Source organism: Idiotropiscis lumnitzeri, chromosome 1 (assembly GCF_059441095.1).
Source record: "Idiotropiscis lumnitzeri isolate Australia: NSW breed Sydney's pygmy pipehorse chromosome 1, RoL_Ilum_1.0, whole genome shotgun sequence".
NCBI lineage: Eukaryota > Metazoa > Chordata > Actinopteri > Syngnathiformes > Syngnathidae > Idiotropiscis > Idiotropiscis lumnitzeri.
Window position 1 is genome coordinate 41,976,403 of NC_142391.1, and position 18,372 is coordinate 41,994,774.

The 18,372-nt window shown below is 39.7% G+C and overlaps 2 protein-coding genes across 6 annotated transcripts; both read left to right on the forward strand.

The window, feature by feature from the left end:
• Positions 1–1,100: 1,100 nt before the first annotated feature.
• Positions 1,101–5,802, forward strand: LOC148344673 (Golgi-associated plant pathogenesis-related protein 1-like). 4 transcript variants are annotated; one of them, XR_015845595.1, is made up of 7 exons: positions 1,106–1,268; positions 1,428–1,454; positions 1,550–1,759; positions 1,960–2,037; positions 2,966–3,115; positions 4,781–5,353; positions 5,459–5,802. XR_015845595.1 is itself a non-coding variant. In XM_088306741.1 (6 exons), the coding sequence occupies exons 1-6, from the start codon at positions 1,196–1,198 to the stop codon at positions 5,476–5,478; spliced, it is 558 nt and encodes a 185-aa protein (XP_088162867.1). In that variant the 5' UTR covers positions 1,102–1,195; the 3' UTR covers positions 5,479–5,802. The 4 variants fall into 4 exon arrangements, 2 of the variants coding, with proteins under 2 accessions (XP_088162867.1, XP_088162860.1); XR_015845597.1 differs by lacking the exon at positions 1,550–1,759 and having other exon boundaries at positions 1,101–1,268; XM_088306741.1 differs by lacking the exon at positions 4,781–5,353 and having other exon boundaries at positions 1,102–1,268.
• Positions 5,803–14,545: 8,743 nt separating this feature from the next.
• Positions 14,546–17,111, forward strand: LOC148344674 (tubulin beta-1 chain). Of its 2 annotated transcripts, XM_088301507.1 has the most exons (4): positions 14,546–14,664; positions 15,554–15,662; positions 15,733–15,843; positions 15,935–17,111. In XM_088301507.1, the coding sequence occupies exons 1-4, from the start codon at positions 14,608–14,610 to the stop codon at positions 16,993–16,995; spliced, it is 1,338 nt and encodes a 445-aa protein (XP_088157633.1). In that variant the 5' UTR covers positions 14,546–14,607; the 3' UTR covers positions 16,996–17,111. The 2 variants fall into 2 exon arrangements, with proteins under 2 accessions (XP_088157633.1, XP_088157641.1); XM_088301515.1 differs by lacking the exons at positions 14,546–14,664; positions 15,733–15,843 and having other exon boundaries at positions 15,606–15,662; positions 16,051–17,111.
• Positions 17,112–18,372: the final 1,261 nt, after the last annotated feature.

Consider the following 18,372-nt stretch of genomic DNA (forward strand, 5'->3'; position numbering starts at 1 on the left):
GGTGTGGTGGGGGCTGGATGACAGTATGTTGTTTCTTGGAGTAAAGCTGGGGCTATTTTCTATATGCAGTTGAACATTTTAATATATTAAGACACTGTGATGTAAACTGGTTCAATAAAAACAGACATGCACATGTCTGGAGGGCCGGACGATTATGCCCCCTGCCCAGCTCAGGAAATTAAAAAAAAAAACATTTAAAATGTAGAATCCATGATAAAAAAAGGAACTTGATCATACAGCAGTATCTATCCTACCACAAAGGACAACAAAGATCCTCAGTGAAGCACAGGCTGAAACGTGTCACTATACTTTCTGTATTATGATCCAAAGGAGAACACTTTATTAATTTGTCCACAAATATTTATTTATAATTCAGACAAAATTTCTGGGTTTTTTGTTTTAATCTTTTGATTCCCAAATACTTCTACAGATACCATTTCAGATGAAGTTCCAAAGTTTAATAAATCAGACATTATGGCACAGCACTCTGTTCGAAGTTTTTTTTTTTTTCCATCCAAAAATGCTTTGCGCTGGTTAGTGGGTGGGTCCTTGGCTGAAAAAAAATATCGGACTAAGGGTGCATTATTGAAAAAATGTTGGCATATTTTCAGTGTAAGTGTCAAAGACAGTGTCGTGCTGTGATTTGAATTATTGAGATCCAGGTGCTTTGGAATGTTCTGTCCGTATGTTACATTCAAGTCTCTGCACGTTAAACCCACCGTAACCAACCCCTACTCCAGGATGACATATAGGATCAGTTTTTTCTTTTGTAGTAGTATTTGCTGCAATCTGCACATATATGGAATCTGTGTGTTTGCGCAATATTAATTTCCAAAATTAAAGCTGAAGCTGCTTTGTGGTCAGAGAACTTGTGAAAGCCGAAAAGAGGCGGAGCCCAGACAAAGCCACAAAACCTGTTTGAATCTGTAGTTGTCACATGCAAATGCTCAACAAAGAAACCACCACGGAATAACACCTTTTGAACTACTACCTCTATTGCTTTTCAACTATAAAAATAAATACAGTATAAAGTATCAACATTAGGGTATTATCTGATGTGCTTTCTAGGCGTATAGGGAACTGAATGACAAAACAGGAAGTTCCGAAACAGAACAAGTTGCAAAGAAGCCTGCTGATGATCACACTGAGGTAATAACAAGCAAAGGCTGGGTTCCTGTCTCCGCCTCCACATCTCATGTATATAAATGTCAAGACAGCTGATTTTGAGACAGGAAAGGGAGTCTTTCTTACAAGTCATTCCTCCAGAGGTAATTTGTATTAGCTTTTGTTTGACATGTTAGTGTCATGATCTCATCACCACATTATTACTAACACACTAACACTATCCTGCCTTCAATATTTATTCGATGGGCAAAAATAGTAATGTCGTTTCATTTTTAACTGCACCCATTTGTTTCCTTTTTCAGCCTTTAATCATCAGACAAAAATGGCAGGTGAGTGCACTCGTATTTAAGGAACAATTCCTGCAGCCATGCTGGCCGCAAGCTTGTTTTCGCAACACAACGCTAGTTTATAATTTGATCATCAGATGCAAGCTTTCAACAGGAGTTCCTGGCAGCTCACAACGTCTACAGAGAACAGCACAACACACCACCTATGACTCTTAGCAGCGAGCTTAATGCGACGGCTCAGAAATGGGCAGATCATTTGCTGGTTTTGGGTGTTCTAAAGCACAGTGGCAGCAGTGATGGAGAGAATATTTTTTCCCAGTGGAGCTTGGTACCAATTAAACTAACAGGTGCATTTCCAATTCAAAACACTATAACTAGTGTTAAAAGTTGATTTTAGCACATGTTCTTCTGTTTTGTTATTACCTCATGTGACCGGAAAGTGCAAATTGTTACACATTAATGGCTCAACTGTATGATTTTGTTTCCTTTTCTTATGTGTATATTGTTTGCGTGGAATTGTAATTGTAATACCGTTTCTCTTGTTTAGGGAAAGAAGCAGTAGAGTCATGGTATGGTGAAGTCAAGCACTACAGCTGGAGCAACCCAGGATTCAGTGGAAACACAGGTAAAACAACACCAACTGAGCTGAGATATTGCTTCCACAAAAATACATAAGCCCCTTCCGGGACAAGTCTCATTCACTGTGTCTTGGTAAATGCGCTATGCCTCGCTGGGCATTCCAGCCCCTGCCGGATCTCGCAATTTGGTGACAAAAACTAGACATTTTAGACTACCAAAAAGGAGGTCTATTATGTGGTACTGGTGATGTTGGGTTATGTCATCTATATTCATCCCTCTGAATCATTGTTGAAATCTATTCATTGACTGAATTATCAGAATTTTAATAGCATCCCCCTGACTGTTGGCACAACTGTTGGGTGTCACACACTGACGTACAGTCGTGGGTGCAAGGCGTTCTCCAATTGACCGCATCACATTCGTGGCCGACTTTATCATCCGCAAATGTGTTTCTGTTCCCACAATGTCAAGCATGAAAGCACCTCGGCGCCAACCGTCCTGAATTTAATGCAAATGAGTGATTCCACCACAATTGGCCAGCAAAAGGCTACATTCTATCGACAACGGTGCAAAAGCCAGTAACGCCCAATTGTAGCTGTGTGAAGTTTGGCAAAAGACTTACCACAATAACTCAAACTCCACCCATGTGCACAGTTCGACTGCGCTTTGTGCTGGACTTGCGCCGAGAACAAAAATTGGGCCCGATGTTTTTTGTGCATGTACACATTCCGAAACATGCAATGGTCTAAATTCGTAGCAGCAATGTTACAAAGAGACTCAAAATTAAGTATTACTTTAATATTTTGTGATATATTTATTGTGATTATTTTGCTTTGGATTAGATGCGAGGAGGCAGTATTTGACTCAAATTGTATCCTACCAGACTGTATTGATGTGGTTTGAATAAGTCTTGGCGTAATGCCTGTGGTAGAGCAAATCCACATAAACATTCCTGCGGGTGTTTCATCTTACAGGTCATTTTACGCAGGTTGTGTGGAAAGCAAGCACCCATCTGGGAGTGGGTATGGCCACGGATGGCAACAAGGTTATTGTTGTTGGGCAGTGTCGACCAGCTGGCAACATCAACTCGAAACCATACTTCAGTGAAAATGTCCTCCCACAAGGTAATTCATTAGTAACTCAAATTATTGACCAAAATGTTATTTACTCTTGTATTTTATTGCAAAAATGTTCTCACCACTTCAATTTTAAGGGCTTTTCAAGTAAAAAAAAAACAGTACATTGAAAAGCCAGAAGATTTTTTGCAATATTTTACAGACCTTTGAAGTACAGCATATAGCATGTCAATGAGTTTGCCAAGTTATTGTCGATTGTGTGCATTGATTTTGACTTTTTTTTGTGTTTGTTTTTTTAGCATACATGTTAATCTAAAAGATGGAAAAATAACTCCTGGCCCTTTTGTGCCTACTCAATATGTAACAAATACTACGCATAACAAGGGCCACATATTGGATCTAATAATTTCCAAATGTTTTAAAGCAACGCTAAAAGAAATAAAAAATTTGTTGATTATGGCGGCGCCATATGGACAAAAGCGGTAGTGTTTTGCCTTAAGAAAACCACATTTTTCTTGAGGGCCAATACATGCTCGATGAAATCCTGATTTCCCGGTCGCTGCGAGTTGGACTCAACTTTTCAATTCTGTTTCAAGTGGCTAGGTCCATCCTTCCATTATCCAAGACGCTTATTATATAGCCTATCCAATGTTCCCTCTCATTTTTCAGTGTCAGAGCAAACACAAACTCAGTGTAGCATGCCGTCCGAACAAGGATGAGACTTTACTTGTGATTTTGCGGTTAATTTTTTTGAGCAACATTTATCCATAACCGTGTAACCTTCAAACCTAACCACCGAGCTGAAACACATTTCAAACCAACAGCGGAAATATTTTACATTCAACACTCAATAATTACAAACACAAAATACGTAGATACATCATTTACACAACCTTTTGCCTCTTCGGAGGCGGTGCTAGTTAAAAAATGTTCCTTTTTCTGACGCTCAATATGAACTCTTGGCCGTACTCTTTGTTAAAATACCTTACGTGTGAACTGTACTAAACAGGAAGTTTGCATTCAAAATAAAACCACATAGCTTAAACCGGAAGTAGCACCTATCAATCCAATTTTCAAATGAAAATAAAATATGATAAATAAAATCACCGCTGCTGTTCCAAAAATATGAACATGGTTAGTTACACTCAGTGACCAATCCATTGGACCACTGAGAGCAACATATGTGTGTACCATGGTCACGCAAGCATCGCATCCAACCAAGTTACGTTTTTTTTAAAAAAATCAAATTACATCATTTACACTTCTGTTAGAAAACTTTGGATTAAGTGCTTTATCCTACTACAATGAAAACGATTGACATCTTGTACATGACTTGTATGATGATGCTAGTGGAAGTATAAATATTTAATTTTAGATATTGCAAAACATGCACACCAAATCAAGCCAACTGTAAACTCCAGGTTTACAAACACATTAACATTTTTAGTGTAAAGCTTTGGCTTGTATTATAAGTATAAGCCAGTGTGTGAAGCTCCTGCTGTGCACTCGGTGAGATTGTTTTACTGTGATCTGAGAGACAGTCCTGCAACTCTGTCTGAAAAATACTGGGGCCAGCATTTAATGATCAATATCCATGAATGAAAATTATATATAAATGACACAAGATTAACACAAATCTGATTGAAGATAGCGATTTCCCCTTATTTTTTCTGTGTGGCTTTCTCACTTCTCAAATGGTTTCACACGTCCCAGGTTTAAATCCCTCAGCTGTGCTTTCCTAGCATTACTGAGGCACCATCAGTGGTCACCAGTCCAGGGAGTACCCCGCGTACTAGTCCAAGGCAGCTAGGAAACGCTCCAGCACGCCCACGACCCTTGTGAAGAAAAGCGGCTTGGACGCTTGGATGGATGGATGGATGGATGGACAGAGGGACAGTAAACTGAGCTACTGCCAGCACAAGTAGCCTGAGCGGTGGAAACTGTCTGCTGGATGATGCTCTGTCTCATGATGATTCTGTCTCAACAAGACAGAAAACCTTGTTCATTTATTTATTTTCAGGACGCTAGCTTACTGAAATGGTGTCTTTACATGTCTTAAAAAAAAAATAAAAAATCCAGCTGCTGCATCTGATCCAAAATGCTGCTGCCAGAGTCTTTACAAACACTATGAAATTGGACCATAGCAGACCTGTTCTGAAATCATCGCAATGGAAATCTTTCTTCTGGTCAGGAACCTGCACCACTAAAGTAATGCTGACCCACTATGGAACTTACGGCATTGACCAACCAGGCAGGGACCTGCCCCACAGAAGTCATCTTCCTGCGGTGCTTCATCTGATTTACTTATTTATATCCCTTAGCATTTAGGAATTATTATATAGGTGAATTATTTGCTGGCTTGTTTACTACTTCTATTCTCTTTTCTCCCAGTTCCCCAGCTTGTAAATTAGGTGACGGTGACCGATTTGGACGTCTCTGTTTGGATTCTACAGCACCTGACAAGATTGGAGGCTGGCCACATCCTCGGAGGCACTATTTTGGAGATTACGGCTCTGATCAACTTGGCGAGGACCTGCTCCACCAAAGTCGTCTTCCTGCAGCGCTTCATTTCACTGACTCTCACATTATTTCAACTAACATTGTATCGCATCATTATATGGGTTAAATGTTGATGTCTCTGCATCCATTGCAGCCTGGTCAAGACCAGGGGATGTCGACGGTGTGTATGTGAAGCCCTTTGAAACTTTCTTGTGATTAAGGGCTATATAAATAAATTTGACTTAACTTGGAATGACCTCCGATTGAATGTTCGGCAGGCTCCTTCTCTGTCCACTTTTAAAACTCTTTTGAAGGCAAATTTTCATTCGTTAGCTTTTGGCTCGACATGACTGTCGCTGTTCTGCAGTTCTTCCGTTATCTATAGTATATGTGTTTATGTGGTGCCGCCCACGGTGCCAACGGTGGCCGACAGGTTAGCACGATGACCTCTCATTGAGAGACAGCATCGGGCGTGGGTTCAATCTCAATATATATATATATATATATATATATATAAATATATACATTCTCACCAAGACACCAGTTTCTCGAATTATAAACATGAAGGGATGTGCTTGGGCAGTTTTCATGTACTGAGTCTCAAAATGGCTTTTACCACAGTAATTATTTTTTGTAATCATGCCAAATAGAAATGAAATCGCATTATTTTATAGTTTCAAAATATAGTATCAGTGTATAATACATTTTACACCACCTCTCAACTTCAAGAAAGAATGCAATGCAGATATGTAATGTACTACTGAGCATTAACGTGTGTTCCATGGAGTGGAAGATGGACCGGTAGTTACCTCAAGTTGTCTAATGGCGCAAAAGTCGAACTTTAATGGTGTTTCGTCACTATTTATAAGAAGGTAATTGTACTAACTACGCATAGGGGCGCCACACTAGAGGGGGACTAAAGTGATAGGGGGAAATAATTTTTGAAAGCCATTTTATGTATTAAACAGGTTTGTTCACGGGTATGATTTGATCTTATCACTACTACTAAAAGAGGTACGTCACTGATAGGCGCCCCCCACCTTCTGCGCGCCGCGCGCTCACACAGACAGAGTGCAGTGCGCGCGCCCTCGAGAACGCGAGCGGCGAGTGTTTACAATTCAAACGTCTGATGATGTTAAATATGGAGAAGCAAAATAGAAAAGTGCTCTGGGGCGCAAAACCGAAAAAGAAACGAAGAGGAAGACTATGCAGCCATGAAAAGTAGCTTTTCAAAGTGGTTAAAAGACAATCGGTAAATTGTGATGTATCAGCGTAAGAACCACACATGGCTCAATGAAACGTTCAATAAAAGTTTGAAATAAAAGTGTTATATTGCTCCAAAAAATGTATTTCTAGGCTAGTTATTATTATTACTATTATTTTTTGGGGGGGTGGGGCGCCTGTTATGTGTCTGCATACCCCCCAGAAAGTAGGTAGTTGCCCCCCTGCATATAGAAATATACAAACATCAACCATTTTGGGAGTGCGCCCTCTGCTGGGGAAAGTTCAGAACATCTTTTCACCACACCCTGAGAACCCAATAGCCTAGTTACTCATATAGGTCGGCACGGTAGACGATTGGTTAGCACTAAGGGATCACTTTTCAGAGGTGCGGGGTTCGATTCCGGCTCCGGTGTGGAGTTTACATGTTCTGTTCATGCCTGCGTGGATTTTCTCCACGTACTCGGGTTTCCTCTCACATTCCAAAAATATGCAGGTTGATCGGACACTCTGAATTGCCCCTAGGTGAGAGTGTGAGCATGGATGGTTGTTCATCTTTGTGTGTGCGATTGGCTGGCAAACAGTTCAGGATGTATCCCGCCTCCACCCGAAGACAGCTGGGATAGGCTCCACCACCCCCGCGACCCTCGTACACCACACACTGTAAGAACAGTTTCCTAAGTAGATCAGGGAGGAAAAAGACCCTCTTACACCCCACACCCAGGATTACCCCCCCTTCAGAAACCTGAGAATCTGACCCTTCCTAACTTGCTCAAATGCTCAAAAATTGGAATCAGAATTGTGTCACTTGTACAAAATAGTGTAAAATTAAGATACGTATCGTAATAAGAGTAGATGGTGAACTCGACCCTCCCCCAGTATCATGACACAGTATCACTTTGTGCAACATGATATCCGGAGTTCCTGCTGCTTGACTGGATGCATTGTGGAGCTCTTTGGCAACAGGCTAACGAGCAAGCCGTTTTACACTGCAGATTGCGTTAACTGCGTAACTTGGTTACTGACTGAATTACTTCCAAATGGACGACCTGGGCAAGGTCTGGCGGAGAGATAGATTACACAATATGCACTGGCATGAACTGGTCATTTAAATGTCTTTATAAACTAGTTCAAGCACTCTGTTACCAACTACGTGACAATATTTAATATATTTTATTTTGATTAAAATATCTGCACAAAAATGTTTTTGTGTATGACTGTTCTGTGATTGACTGACGACCAGTCAAACATTAACTTGTCAGTATGTTTAGTTTAAATAAACTTGAAAAATGAACTAGTGTATTTCAAATATTTTCTTTTGCTTATTTGCAATCTGGTTGCAGGGCCACCTCCCTCGTCACATCATCTGAGGCAGTCCAACTCAGAATATTTTTTTCTTAATACCGAAATTCCATCGAAAAGAATTCATGTACACTCATTTTTCATCATGATTTTAGAAAAGAGTCCACCACACAGCCGATAAGTATTTTATATTTTATCTTCCATTCAATTCCGGTAGATGTTTTTGTCAAGTCAAATGAAATTAAATTATGAGTTTACACTGGTGAATCTGTATGCCCTGCAACTGGCTGGCGACCAGTTGAGGGTGTAGTGTGCCTTTTGCCCATAGTCACCTGGGATAGGCACCAGCACCCCCGCAACCCTGTACAGGATAAGAAGTGTGGATGATGACATGACTGGTGACTCTTGTAAGGAAAACAATATTCAAGATGATTGTTGTCCACAAAGTAGGACAATGTCAGGATGCTCAAACTACACTAGGATGCTAAGGAGACGGCTCAGGGAAGACTAAGCCACAATAAAGTATTTTGGAGTTATTTTGGGCTATTTTCATGTCACAAAAATCTGGCAGTGGACCAGGGCCGTGTAGACTTTTTTTGTAAATTATACATACTTTTTTTGAGTAAAATTAATTGAGCCCAATGATGTTCAAATTGATATATATTCAAGAAATTAAATTCTTTATTTTGGATATTTTGTATGCGAATACCTTTTTTGGGGCAGGTATAGTACAGGTCAAAAATAATTGTGACATATTGAAATAAAAAAAAGAGGCAAAAATAGCAATTTGAGAACCAGCAATTAAAATGATGCATAATTTACATTAATTAACAGAGAAAAATGCTCTTTTTAACTGCATAGGATTTCACAGGATTGCTGTGATGGATGGGATTCCTACAATAAGGAGCCTAATGTCTCCTGCCTGTCAATGAGAACGTCTCCACTATGCACCTCTTCATCCAGTGGCCTTGCACGTTACCGAGAAAGTAACAAAAAAAAGGGGCAATTAAAACAGATATGGCAAAAGAAATCTTCATGAATGACGGTGAGTCATTCTACAAAACTGTTTCCCCAACTCATGGAAAAATGTTCAAAAATAAAAGGACAAATATGACAAATAAAATAACTTCACTGTTAAAAATGAACCATAGTATGAGTAATGATTACATCTCTTGGAGTTAAGAAGAATCTGCAGATTAAATCCCAACCTGATACATAGGTAGCAGATTATCTCCAAATTGAAGTAACAAGTGAGAAATTAATTTTAATCTAAAACTCCTCTTTCTATGGAATTTTGACCACTTCAATTCACTCCAGTTTTATCTCTCATTCGGTTTGATCACAATGTGGGGATGAATGTGAACTACTGATGATTTAAGCATAAAATGAGTCTCATTAAACAAGGATTGGCACTGGTTACTGATGCGCTTCAGAAGGTGAAGCCTCTTTTGACTGCAGAGGCTTGGTCCGGAGGAGGATACTGACCATGATTTGGGACACAGTATAACATTCTGTTCAACATTCCGGCAGGGAGGACATGTCCATTTTTTTGTGTTAATGCCATTTCTGACCACCTTGTGTCAAGGTTCTGTACAAAATTTGTTAATGCTTAAAAAAATCCTCGGTCTTCTATTGGTGAATACTAACCAGACGCCGTCCCTGGTCATGCCTGGGATGCTCTGGATCGACATATAGGAAAGCATGTTCTATTTCCTGCCAATATCCAACAAATTGATATAATATTGAACATCTTGAAATCTCAGAAACAACGTGATTAAGTGTGTGTGATGGAGGTAGGTTGCGCTACGTGAGGCAAATGGTGGCAACACTAGATACTAATACACATTGTACACACAAACATACACACACAAAACTTGACTCCAATTACCCGTGAACTAAACAAAGGAAAAACACATACACAATATGGGTGTTATTTGAATACATTTCATCTAAATGTCTATTCATCTTGTTCCTTTCCCACATGAACCATTGTTTTGCTCTAAGAGTAGTTTTAGGTGTAACCTGTATTCAACAAAACGTATGCATTGACATGCTGACCTACTTTGATGGGATCAGTATGGGTGTGTGCGTGCGTGTGTGTGTGTGGGTGTGGGGGTGTGCGTGCGTGTGCGTGTGTGTGTGTGTGCAACAGAATGTGGGCTTGGCTGAATGTTGTTGAATTATGTGAACAGTAACTTGATCTAAGTGAATCAATGGTTCTCTTAAATAACTACTGTATACATGAGCCCAGCTGTTCCTTTCCAACACCTCTCTACGCCTACAATTGTCCCCATACAATTACATTGCTCTCACACCATGTTCAAATAAACACCAGCAGTGATATTTATCAAAGACAATCATAAAAGAGCAAAAGATGTACAGCGTGTTGTGTTCATTTTTGAAAATATTTGCATTTATTTTGTTGCTGGATTAGACAAAACTATTTAACCCATTATAGCAGTATTGGGACATGTGCCCAGAAATAATCCATTAAATATAAATCTACAGATCCAGTACTTTTTCGGTTTTGCAAAGTTTGACCTTGACAGAGGCATTATCACGTGAGTGGAGCTCTGACCTGACTCCATGCCCCAAAAATGTGACAGTTTCTTTCAGTGGTGTGGGTATCAAATGGCTCAAACATTGAGAGCAGTCAGATGTAAAAACAACAACAAAAAAAAAGGTACTACATGTACACTGCAAATTTTCTCATGTCAATTCAACAAAATAAAGTGTTGATTTTAACACCGGCAAAGTGTCTATGTGCAACCACACAACCCGGTGTCAAAGTAACATTTACTAAAGTGTTAAATGTTCAACACCCAATAATGTGTTACAGCAACAAAATGTAGTGTTGCCAGTGCAGTAATAATGACACTGAGTGTTTCGATAAACACTAGTTTGTGTTTAGGCCAACACTATACAGTGTGGGGGGGGGAAACATGCATCACTACTTTAAATAAAACACATTACAAAATTTCTATTCAAAACACTTTTTATTATAGGTATGCTTCACTGACGTTAACATTGGCACGCATATAATAGGTTTACATGTAAAAATGACATCAGTACTAAAATACTTCTCCCTAAAAGACTATGATTTAAGGGTGTGTGGGTTTTTTTCACTCAGATGCCCACTGATAAATTGTAATCATAGACACGTTTTAATCACTTGATGAGCATAACTGTACATATGTGGAAGAGTCTTTGGACTAGCTTTTTGCCAGCAAAACATACCGAAGAATACAACAGGGTTTGTGCCACTCAATTCTCACATCTTGTTGGTGAGGCATAGACTTCCAGATTGAGCAAGAGTGTGACAATGAACATAAGATCTTATATGCTTGTTATATTTTGGAGAATAGGCATATATTGTTTGTCAAGATGCTGACAAATGACACTCATTACACTGAGGTGAGTCAGCAGCTCTACCCACTGGTCCCAAAATGTCACATGCAGCTCATCACTCTAGCTACCTACAACAGCTTCAACCAAAACAAGTAAAATACCATGTTTATGAACCTATTAGCCGTGTAGCCCATGTCACCAGGTCAGGTCACATAAAATACAACTATTGGCTAATCGGTTTTACACAACATGAAATAGAAAACTCAAAACAAGTTGTAAGGCATTTTTTTCATCAAATACCTCTTATGTATTTTGTAATGAAAATTTTTAAAAAGTGAAAAAAAAACATACTATCCTATATTTGTGGTATTAAAAACAGTAGTGATCATATTAGTTCAGAAATCCTAAATTCAGGAATGCCTTGTTCACATTCTCTGCGACTACCGGTACTTCACTCCCTTCACCTTAAGTCGCTTTGCGCTCCACTTCGCCAATCACCTCAAGACTTCCTCCATATGTCATGGCTTTAGTCAGCTAAATATCTTGAAGGCTTGTTTGAATACTGATGTGCAATCCCAGAAACAAAAAAAATAACCTGACTCGTAAATGTTCAGTTTTCCAATCACATCTTGAAACATGGTGGCCTTAAAAAGCTAAAGGGAAAAAAAGGCTCATGGCGGAACAAAGACAAAAGACGCATGCTACATGTGCACTGTTTAGTGTGGGCAAATATTCCCTTAAGCACCGGCATTGCATGCTACAGCACTCATATCCTACGTAGTGTATAGTAAATGTGCTTCAGTTTATACACCTGTAATTTTTAAATGGTAACATGGATCATTAGGTGTAAATAACTGGAAAATAATTATAAATTATATAACAGTACTAATAGTGATCTCTGAATTACCAGTCTGAAAAAAAGCCAATCTCAACATTCTAACACATGAGCATTTTTTTTAATGTTAACTCTTGCTGATTTTTAGTTTTTCATACATTAAAATGACATCTTTTTCAATAAAGCATTACAGCCTGTGGACAGGATCAATTCAGGGTGTGGCCACGCCAGCAGGAATGGCATCTGTTTCCTCTCAAGTATTGATCTGACTGCTGGGGAATGGAGTTCTAAATGCTGCAATCCGCTGACAAACGCTGAGTCAGAGGAAGTGGTCTACCTCCAATTCAACATAGCAGTGTAGAGACATATTCTGCGCTGAAAGGAAACGGATTGATGGGCTTTGTTCTGCAATTGTTCATTTGTGTAAAAAGGTTTCATTCTTTTACGAGTGAACATGCATGTTAACAAGACAAACCATCCTGAGCCAATATCTTCCATTGATCCATTCATCACTTTTTGGTCACAAAAATGTATCATTTATGGTAACCCATTGCTCAGTTATGGTATAAAAAAAAAATAATTCATACAACGCATAGAAACATCTATGCTGGTGGAGTGAAGATCCAAGGTCAGAATACGACATGACTTCTTTTTAGGCCTGCTCTAGTGAGTACTATTTTCAGAGATTATTTCTCTTTGGTGAGACCAAGAGTGCTACAGAATATAAATATCAGATCAATGTTGCTTTAAACAGTTGGTATCAAAAGGTCAGATTTATACATGCATATTTTTTAAGAACCGGCAATAAAAATCCTTCACTGCGAATCACAGTTGTGATTTTGTTTTGTTTTGTTGCTCCTGTTATATAGTTGGTATTGCAAAAACACAGGAAAAACATTTACGGTCAGTCATAAATTAATAGTTTAAAAAAATAAATGAATTGTATCCAACAGTATTTCAGTGAACACACTTATTGTTATCATCGCTGGGTTGAGAATTTAATTGTTGAGAACCTAATGCTCTCATAAGGTTCAGCCTTTTAATAGCTAATCTAATCTGGTTTAATTAGACAATCCGACCTACCAAGTCAATGAAGTGCAGCCTAGTGATGCCCCAGGTTTTGTGAAAAGTCACACTCTAAAATCGCTATCGTACATTTGTGTTGGCGTGCACAATTTAAAAAAAAATTTAAATCTCATGGTCTTGTATTTCTCCCTGCTGCGCCATCATGAATACTCAGCGATATGAGGTGACTCCTTTCAATGCAAGCTGTGAGAAAACTGTGGCTCTTGTTTCTCAAATGTGGACTTTTTGCAATGAAAAGACTAAATTATTATATATTATTCATAATCAGTGTTACAACCTTAGCTCATCCTCTTTGTGACAGTCATGTAGCAAACAGGGCATTGTGTGTCACATTAGAGACAGCAGAAACGAGCAGTGTGACCTACATACTGTATATGAGAGGTGGTGTAAAAACACCCATCACCTAAGACGGAAATATAAATATGTATATTTCAATATTTATAAAGACCTAAATGTAGTGTGTTAATTTGAGTTAATTAAAAATCAGTACTTCATAAGCCGTTAGCCAGTGAGAATGCATGGCAGTCATAAATAATGAGCTAAAATCTGCTGTTCGGCCGTGGAAAACTTTTAAAGCTCTTTTAATGCATAGAATTCTTCCAGCCCAGTTTGGAAAGATTCGTCGTCATGGCGACAACAACCTGAAAGAAATGTACACCCATCCCCCTCAGTCCTTGAAAACATGCCCATAGCAGCATAAGTAAATGCCGCATGTTCTTGCATTTAATCAAATGTACCATTAGAAAAGAAATGTGGATATTGGCGTTGTTTAACAAAAGTGTTATTAAATATTCTTCCCTAGAAACATAAACACGTATTTGGGTCAGCTGTTTCGCATTTGGTTTATTCCTCAAGATATTTAAATGAGTTTCTTTGTTAAATGGTACAATATCAAGCAGACTGAAACAGCCCACGCTTGAGATGTGATTTTTCTTTCCATTTTTTTTTTTTCTTCTCTCAATTTCGCCATCTCATCATGGATGAAGTCTCCCGATTTCTCCACTGTGGCGGGTTGAACACGTTGGAAAGAACGTCTGACCGAGATCTGACCAATGGTGTAAAATCAAGGTTTATTGCCATTGGTTGCGCTTCTTGTCCGTCAAGATTTTGTTCAGAATAGTCCAATCATTGATTGCCTAGCGGACTAATGGGCGGGCCATAGTCATATATAAAATGTTGTCCGCCATTGTGCGCGCACTTCCAGTAAGCCAAAGAACGTGAGAGACGGGCTGTTTCTAGATCTGACAAAATGAGGGAAATTGTGCATCTTCAGGCTGGCCAGTGTGGAAACCAGATCGGTGCTAAGGTTAGTGACCGTTTGCTTTTGTTGAAGGCGCGAATACCAATTTTAAAAATGGCCATTGAAATCCGCTTTTCTTCCCCTGTAGAGTTTGCTTTGTGCCTGTTGGTGTCCTAGAAACCACACCCTAGGATTATCAACGTGTCCTATTTAGGAGTATTTCTGTATAACGGTAACTGTAGTTAGCTTAATCATTCTCATCCGTTTTTGAATGTACTCATTTAAATCAATTTAATTATATTTCGACGGGTTATATATTTCATTCTTTTCACGCGAAAAAAAACTTTTTTTATCACGCCCCTCTTAAAAGCCGTCGAATTGTGTAATTTTAATGACGGCAGTTGTGCATCTAATTTATCACAGTTTAAACGTTTTCGTGAACCATGAAACACTTTGCCTCCTTCAATGGGGGTGGGGAGATCTAGGCTTAAGATTTAATTCCTGCGTTACGCGCTTTAAGCTTGTACTCGATAGATATGATTGAATGTCTGCCACACATGTAATTTTGCTTTTGTGAACTGATTTTTTTGCCCGCATTTTTTCTCGAAACTCGATGGGGCCTACACCGCATTGCGTATTGGGTTGAGCCCGGCATTTGCTGGGGGTGGGCTGTACTGGCGGTTGATGACGTAAGAGGTCTTTTTCAAAATGGGGTCTCGGCCAATAAGGGCTCAGGGCGCGCGCGCGAGTAATGCTCGGCGGGAATTGCAAGTTAAGAGCTAGTTTTTAAATGTAATATCTTTTAACGGTTTTTTTAGTTGATTATTAGATCTACGACATTAAATGTTATAGTGCAAATGTTTATATGTAATTGTGCAACTGAAAGGTTCTTTTATTGGATAACAAATGCCACTAACTGCTCTTTTTTTTTTTTTCCCCTTTCTTTTTTTCCCAGTTCTGGGAGGTGATCAGTGATGAGCATGGCATTGACCCGACTGGCACTTACCATGGTGACAGTGACTTGCAACTGGACAGGATCAATGTCTACTACAATGAAGCTTCAGGTAAAATCAATTTTTTTGCTATGCTGACTTATGTTACTTTATGGCTACTTAATATATATTGTTTTTCTAGGTGGAAAATATGTTCCCCGAGCTGTACTGGTTGACCTGGAGCCAGGCACAATGGACTCTGTGAGGTCCGGCCCTTTTGGTCAGGTCTTCAGACCAGACAACTTTGTTTTTGGTAAGATGTCATTGTTGAACACTAAATGACTTTTGTAGTTGCTATTTGACTCAGTGACTTATGTGAAGCTCAATTTCCCACCCCCTTACAGGCCAGAGTGGTGCTGGTAACAACTGGGCTAAGGGTCATTACACAGAGGGTGCAGAGCTGGTGGACTCTGTCTTAGATGTAGTAAGGAAGGAGGCTGAAAGCTGTGACTGCCTCCAGGGATTCCAGCTCACGCATTCTCTGGGTGGCGGTACTGGCTCCGGAATGGGCACTCTGCTCATCAGCAAAATCCGTGAAGAGTACCCAGACCGCATCATGAACACGTTCAGCGTGGTGCCTTCTCCTAAAGTATCCGACACAGTTGTTGAGCCTTATAACGCAACGCTGTCAGTCCACCAGCTCGTAGAGAACACAGACGAGACCTACTGCATCGATAATGAGGCGCTTTATGATATCTGCTTCCGCACCCTCAAGCTCACCACTCCCTCCTACGGTGACCTCAACCACCTGGTCTCAGCCACCATGAGCGGCGTCACCACCTGCCTCAGGTTCCCCGGACAGCTCAACGCTGACCTGCGCAAACTGGCTGTCAACATGGTGCCCTTCCCCCGTCTGCACTTCTTCATGCCAGGCTTTGCCCCCCTCACAAGCAGAGGCAGCCAGCAATACAGGTCCCTCACTGTTCCTGAGCTCACCCAGCAGATGTTTGATGCCAAAAACATGATGGCTGCCTGCGACCCACGCCACGGGCGCTACCTAACCGTGGCTGCCATCTTCCGTGGCCGCATGTCCATGAAGGAGGTGGATGAGCAAATGCTGAATGTGCAGAACAAGAACAGCAGCTACTTTGTTGAATGGATCCCCAACAACGTCAAGACCGCAGTGTGTGACATTCCTCCTCGTGGTCTCAAGATGGCCGCCACCTTCATTGGCAACAGCACAGCCATCCAAGAGCTGTTCAAGCGCATCTCGGAGCAATTTACAGCCATGTTCAGGCGCAAAGCTTTCCTCCACTGGTACACAGGCGAGGGTATGGATGAGATGGAGTTCACAGAGGCAGAGAGCAACATGAATGACCTCGTGTCAGAGTATCAGCAGTATCAGGATGCTACTGCTGAGGAGGAGGGAGAATTTGGTGAGGATGAAGAAGAAGATATGGCCTAATTGTCCTCCCCTGCAATTCTGTTAAAATCTCAATTTCCAGTTCCTACTGTTCAGTCTGTTCCAGATTTCAGTGTTCTGTCTGCTGTTAATAAAGATTCTTGTGCATACTCAAAATATATTTGCATTTGTTTAAATTTCTGTCTGTAATGTGTGTCTGCAATACAGTTTGAGTGCTCCAATGCTTCTGTCCCAGATGCATGGTAACATGGCCAGATGCATTTTGGTAAACAACTTTCTATCAATTGTCTGCCATGATTTGACAAAAATGGGCAGTGGATCATTCTTTGGTTGATTCAAGGTGATCAGAAAAGTTGATGTTATGATAGTTTTGAAGTTAAGCCAGTGTAACTAATTTCAGACTACTCGCATACTTGCGGGATGTTAAGGGCTTGATTTAAAATTCAGCCTTTTCCGATGTAATGCTGAATCTGAAGACTTATTTGACAAAATGTTCATTACTTGTAGTCCCGAGTGGTGACGCCAATCTGCAGTGAATCGTGGTGTGTCTTGGTCAATATATTTTGTTTGAAAGAAATATTAAAAATACAAAGAAACTCATTTGAGTTTAATTTTGATATCAAAACACCAGATTTGAAATATTGCTTGTTATTCTATTTTGAGGAAGGAAAGGTTTTGAAGCGGTTTGATCAAAGTTTCAATTCTAAAACGAAAATGGAATACAGCACGAAATCGAAATATGGCTCATATATTTTAATCACCGAAAGTTGTCACTAGTAGAATTTCCGTCATCGGACATTGGAAGCAGATATTAACGAAAAAAAAACTTTTAAATTCCATTTTGAAATAGAATCATTAAAATTGAATTTCAGCTTCATTTTCTAGTTTGTCTTGAACGAGTAAGGACAAATCCGAAAACCGTTTGAATATAAATTCTTAATTCCAACACGATCATAGAATATAGCACGGGACAAATCAAAATACTGTTCATATAGTTATTTTCAATTCCCGGAAGTTGTCACAGGCACAATTTCTCCTACTGACCAGGAGATGGCGATATGTACTGTAATGCTCCATCTCCAGCCTTATACGTATGTTCGCAGAATATTGTACGCACAAAATCAAGTACGAAGATATTAATGAATCATACATTACGTGTGCGCGCACATTAGTAAACGAGAGCCATTGATTGTGAAGTGAAACCATGATCTAAATCCGACTGAATCTGAAACATGCCAACATTGAGAAAGCACCCTTCAAACCTGGGACAACCGAGTTTTGCTCATTAACAGTGGGTGAAAAACACTGGCTGAGAGGGGCTGAAATTTGACTAAAAGTTACAAAATTTGTTTGCTTGCAGAACTTACCTAAAAAAGGATGTGCAACTAAATATTAAGTAAAATGTAAACTACCATAATT

What these genes read in the sequence shown, in the direction of transcription:
- LOC148344673 (XM_088306734.1), top strand. Translation starts at nt 1,196, where the DNA reads ATGTATATAAATGTCAAGACAGCTGATTTTGAGACAGGAAAGGGAGTC. An exon ending in TACAAGTCATTCCTCCAGAG is followed by an intron (nt 1,269 to 1,427) that starts GTAATTTGTATT and finishes TTCCTTTTTCAG; the next exon opens with CCTTTAATCATCAGACAAAA. An exon ending in TGAAAATGTCCTCCCACAAG is followed by an intron (nt 3,116 to 4,780) that starts GTAATTCATTAG and finishes CACACGTCCCAG; the next exon opens with GTTTAAATCCCTCAGCTGTG.
- LOC148344674 (XM_088301507.1), top strand. Translation starts at nt 14,608, where the DNA reads ATGAGGGAAATTGTGCATCTTCAGGCTGGCCAGTGTGGAAACCAGATC. An exon ending in GAAACCAGATCGGTGCTAAG is followed by an intron (nt 14,665 to 15,553) that starts GTTAGTGACCGT and finishes TTTTTTTCCCAG; the next exon opens with TTCTGGGAGGTGATCAGTGA. An exon ending in ACCAGACAACTTTGTTTTTG is followed by an intron (nt 15,844 to 15,934) that starts GTAAGATGTCAT and finishes ACCCCCTTACAG; the next exon opens with GCCAGAGTGGTGCTGGTAAC.